General features: G+C 47.5%; 1 protein-coding gene across 1 annotated transcript; it reads left to right on the forward strand.

Moving 5' to 3' along the window:
• The first annotated feature begins 1025 nt into the window (after positions 1-1025).
• Positions 1026-4890, forward strand: LOC123046534 (uncharacterized). Its single transcript, XM_044469932.1, has 2 exons — positions 1026-1328; positions 4250-4890. Exons 1-2 carry the CDS (start codon positions 1241-1243, stop codon positions 4444-4446), a joined length of 285 nt encoding a protein of 94 aa, XP_044325867.1. The 5' UTR covers positions 1026-1240; the 3' UTR covers positions 4447-4890.
• The last annotated feature ends 741 nt before the right edge of the window (positions 4891-5631 follow it).

The raw sequence follows: 5631 nt of genomic DNA on the forward strand, positions 1-5631 counted from the left end.
TCATGGGGAGGGTGGCGGGACAGTAGGAGACGGGTTGATGTGTAAACGTACCACATGTTGAAATCTCTGTAGTTTAGCGTGGCTCAAGATCGAAACATTGGTTGAATGCCTAGTTCATCATGGACTAAATCGTGCATTCAATGCACTCGCATCTCATTAAAGCGCCTTAAATTTTCAGCATGCTAATATTATAGTCGATAGCATGATCTTTATCGTGACTTCGTTAATCTTGAAGCTTTACCAGCCTAATATTCAGTAGATGACTGTGGGCCTATGTGCATCTATGCTATGTTGTACTTAGTACAATATTAAGAAACAGTTTAGGGTACTTAATTTATCCAAGTTTATTAGTCATACTTATATCTTGGATCAACTCTGACCATGGATTTGACTAAATATAAGTATAGTTATTCCACCATAAAAGTAAATGGCTAATTGTCCATGTGTTGTAAATAGGAGCATACATATTCTAGTGGTTCAACACCAATCGTGTTCGACATATATGCTATACCCGACATATTCTAGTTTTTTTTTGTGGGAAATCTCATTCTAGATTTTGGTAAGATTTGATTTGATTTGAGTACGGGTAGGAGAAGAAAAATAAAATTTGATCTAGTTAAGGTTTTACCAAGATTTTATTTGATTTAATTGAGTTAATGCGGGACATGATTTTAGTAAGATTTGATTGATTTAATGCCGGGTTTTCTGTAGGACAAGGAAAAAAACATCGATTTGATTTAGATTATGCCAAACCATGGGGGAGGGACGAAACCGCATTTGGTGACGTACAACGCCAACTTCCCTTCAATATAGTAGAGATATTTGGCTAGTCAAGTATATATGATTGATAATTTGACCTAAAATTCGTGGTTAAACAATAAACATGACAGATGGAATACGCAATTAGACCCTTGTATGCATCCCTACATTTTCCAGGGGCCGGGCCTGGGGTGGGGGTAGCAGCAAAGCCCTAGGCACGCAAGGGGCACGCGAGAGATAAAAAAAGGCAGAGCAGAGCACACGAATCCAAAACGCAGCGAGTGCAACCAACCAACAACCAGCGCCGCTGCCCCGCCTTCGCCTATAAACAGCAGCCCAACAGTACCCATCAGCCCGCGCGGTGTCAGTCGGGAGGCGCGTTCAATTCGATTCGAGATCAAAATCCCATACCCAGCAAGAGCGAGAGAGGTGGGCGTCGAGGCTGGCCGCCGCCGCGAGGATACCGGCGCCCGTGCGCGCGATGATGGCCTGGTGGCGGAAGAAGGTCGTCTTCCCCGCGCGCCGCGCGCTCGCCGCCGTCTCCACCCGCGTCCGCTCCCGCAAGACAGGTACTGATCCCTTCTCTCGTGCGCGCGTGGTCGAGTCCTCGCCGTCGTCCATTGCTCGATCCGTGGCCCTGGGCGCGGCTAGCACGCGGATCAGATGCGTAGTTCTCCAGTGTCTGGCTGTTTGATCAGTTGAGTCAGTTGCGCTGAATTAGAGGTTTATAGTTGCCACACGCAGAGCGACACCTTCTACTTCAGTTTAGTCAGTTGAGTTCCCATGATCACTGCGGAATTCACTCGTGGATTGTTTTTACCACTCAACTCTGCGGGACAAAACAGCAGTATCTAGAATTCTAGGTAGGTGACACGCGCGTGGCTGAGGTTTATTCAGGTTAATCTACAATTGCCTAGATGAACAGAGAGTTTCATACTCAGCAGGCCAGTGATAGATAGCCTAGCCATGCTCATTATTGTCTTCTTCATCTTTCCTCTCCTAATCCAAACTTAAGAAACTTATCAGAGTTCGGTAGCGGTTAGGTGACGCTTCAGTCTGCATAATTAGTTAGTTTATACAGCCTCCGCAAGAAACCACTGAACCCCAAAGCTGTTTTCTACAGTAGTAGTATAATAATTGGATTGAACTTACTTTAATCGGCAATTCTTCGCTCCTACGGCATTGACCACACTCGTCAATTTAATTTACACGGGTCAAAGACTAATCCATTTTGGAATGTGATACTTCTCCACTAAAATACAACTAGCTAGGTAGATCGGATTGGACTTTGCAGTTTCAGTCTAGAAGCCACACCTCTGCGCCCCGTCATCTCGCACTAGCGTCCTCCCAAATCTAGCTCCCCCCTCTCACATATTCTATCACACGCGGGCCCCGAGGTGAAAAGTCTGGTGACCTCTTTCTCAATTTCTGCTGCCGACCACCCATGCTGAAAATTTCTTCGGAATTTTAACGGGTTCAGTTAGGTATACTTCTCTTCAAAACAATGCTACTCTGCACTTGCACCAGAGACCAGACTGAATGCGCTGCCCAGGAAGTCAACCTCCCTGTCGGTACGCAACTGTACATACAAGGAACTTGGCAGCAGCCTGCAAGTGCAAGGAATGAATTAGCAGCGCCGCACAGTGTGAGATCTCGTCACCACTACTTGGCACTGGCCGCACTGTGCCGCCAGCCAGTACCGTCCATATTCAGTAGGCGCCGACAAGTGTCGTGGGCCTGCTGGTCTACTACGATGCGCCATCTGATATTTGCCGCACGGTTAATAATTACTGATAAATTATCTTTGCCACACACCTGCACAGATCTTCCTTGGCACCGTGCAAATCTATCTATATAGAGAAAAAGTAGTAGCAGTGCTGCTTGTCGTGTCCTCTTCTCTCGCACCTTCCCTTGTCTGGTCTTGAGATCCTTGTCTTAGCAAGTGTGCATTGCCATTGCCCTCCAATAATTCAGCTAAGCTCGTGCCGTCTGAACCGAGCTTTTGCCGCTGCGGCGGTGCGCGAGGGGAGTGGTCTGCCACTGCCAATGGTTCTCTTGCGCTCATCAGGAGGCTTTCTATGAAAAAATGTGACACTCGACCACACAATCATTGGGAGATAGTGTCCACCAACTTGTCTAGAACTCGAGCTTAATTATGATCATGGAACTATGGCAGGATCATCGTAGGACACTGTGTTGTAATACCAGTACTCGTAGGCACAATGATCGTATGCACGAATCAACCGGGGGCCCGGGGAAGAACGCCGCAGGCCACCGGAGCCACCCATGGCTCCTACATCCTTTTTCTGTTGGAACAGTGCGATGATAGCAGTTTTTTTGGAGATCGGGGTGATGATAGCCGGCCAATAGCCGAAGGCAACCTTTACATTTTGTTTTGTATCTTTGTGGAGCTATCTCCTTTCCTTTTTGTCCCCAGCCGTCCGTTGCAGCAACATGGAGTCACGTCACTCACCATGGTATGCATTGCCATCCCATAAAAAAAAGCCACACGTCGCCGTGTCAGTGAACTTACGGCGCTCCATCGTTCTCGCTTGCGGCTGGGAATAAAGGGCGTATATATTCATGTGTGCCGTGCGCCTTTGTGGTAAAGTTTTAGGTAGTGGAGAAGGAGGCGAAGAAGCTTCGTGGTGAGAATCCGAGGGGGCGAATGTTCTTGGCTGAGGAAAAGGCGCGTGCGGTTTCTAGATAAGGATGCATGGCGGGGTGCGTTTAGCCGTGGATTTCGCGGTAGAAGAATATCGAATGTCTCCCTTTACCCCGTTGGTTTCACTTTTTTACCTTCCTTTTTTGCTGGGGGTGAGATGGGAATGAGATGCTACTTCATCTTTTACTTCCTCTTCTGGGAGTTTTTTCTTTGTCTAGACTAGATAGCTTCTGGTGTTTCTGTGTGGTGCCAATAATGCTATATATGTATGCTGTTGTGTTCTTTAGATGGCTCGCCTTTTTATCCAGAAGAATAAAAGACACCCTTGACTCGGCAGCTTCGGTGATATCGCCAGTGGTGGAAGTGGAAGCCCATTATTGTTTATGGCCCCAAGGTCTTATTAATAGATACAACTTTAGTACACGGGCCTTAGTGGCTTTGCCATTTGTGCTAGGCCCATGCCGCCAGTTGCCAAGTTGTTCGACCTGCCAAGAAAGGAATGGACCTGGAGGAACAACACTTTCTTAGAGCCCAATCAACTTGCTAAGTTCACCATTTATTTGTCAAGGAACGCCAAGACGAGAAAGGTGAAGTAGGAGATGGTGACATGAAAAGCGTTTATAAGGCAACTTGTCGTGTACTCGCGCTTATTTGAGTTCATTCAACCAAATATAATATCTTTCTTTAGTTAATAAAGTCACCATGTTGCTAAAAAATCATAGCATAGCTCCTGCTTTCCTCTCCACTAGCAAAGTGTGGGGAGAAACCCATGACAGTGACAACAAAACCCTTATCTGAAACCAACCCGTGCGTTCGTGCGTGCAGGCGGTGGAGGCAGCATACTGAAGCTTCATGAGGACGTGCAGACCTGTGGATACAAGGACGTGCAGGTGATGTTCGAGATGCTGACGTCGGAGCTCGAGGACCCCAAGAGGCGCAAGCAACAGCAGACGGCCTCCTGGAGGCCGCCCTCAGCGTGGCCCAGCCGGTCATCGTCGTCGATCGCGGCCGCGGCGCAGTAGAGACCCTGAGGACGACATGGGATGCAGCTGGGTTTGGTGGCACCGGTCCATAATAAAAAGATGAGGAGGAGGGCCGGTTCAGTAAGTAAGTACCCTGTGGTAATAGTGTTAATTAGTCAGTCTGGCAACTATGCCTGATGCCAGGCATCAGTCAGTCACCCCCATCCCCCTGCCCGTCGACTCTCCGGGAAAAAGAGCGAGGATTTCAGTTGCAGAGCGCGTCACAAGCCTCTGAAAGTCTGAATGTTTTCTGTACATGTTGCATGTCAGATTGCGCTGAATTCTCGCAAGCTCGGAGAAACGATGGAGCAAGAGGGGTTTACTTTTCAATCAACCATATATAAATATCCGGTTTCTCTGTCGTTCATATGTCCTTTAATTAGCTGTCACCTGCTATTCAACAGTGATGTTAAGTCGACCGAATTTCGGTATGTGCCTTACTCATTTCTTGGTGTTATTATCTGGTATGGCGAAATGAAGGGGACCAATTAGCAACAAAAAATATGTTCAAGGCAATTTGTGGGGGCAGAGTAATGGAGGAGCACGACAGGCGCAACTTGCAGGGTTTCTTTCATGGCCGAAGTTGACACTTAACAGAAAACCGGGCGAACCCCAACAAGGGACGCGACACGTTATGGGCCGTTAATTCCCTTGCAGAGAGGCGACCGCTGCATTATCCATCGACGTCTCCCTTTTAATGGTGCCATTTTTATACTACCAGCATCGTGTTGCAGGTTATACTTATATTGTTTGGCACCAGCTTCTGTTTTCTGTTCAGCCATGACTAAACATGGGTTTGGCAGAAGTGATTTTTATCCGTTGACATTTGACAAGACGATGCAATTCAGGCAAGATGGTTCCAAAATCTACTAAAACCGAGACCTCGAACCAGCACATGTCAGTACCCTTCTGGTAAGGACAGACGAATGGCCTGAAGAAACAACAGTGCAGTTTGGAATAATCACTCTCACGGCAAGAAAAACACCATTGCGTGCGTTCTGACCCTTTCGCTGTTCGCCGGAGACAGCGACTAGCAGGAAGACCAAATGGGTTAAGGGGGAGACGGATGAAAGCATGTCCTATCAAGCACTCTGAATAATGATTGCTCTGAGGAAGCTAAGCCTAGGCACAACCTAAAAGAATCGATGGCCGTAATCCAAATCATGCAGCGCTGTGCCGTGCCGT

This window comes from Triticum aestivum, chromosome 2B, assembly GCF_018294505.1.
Source record: "Triticum aestivum cultivar Chinese Spring chromosome 2B, IWGSC CS RefSeq v2.1, whole genome shotgun sequence".
NCBI lineage: Eukaryota > Viridiplantae > Streptophyta > Magnoliopsida > Poales > Poaceae > Triticum > Triticum aestivum.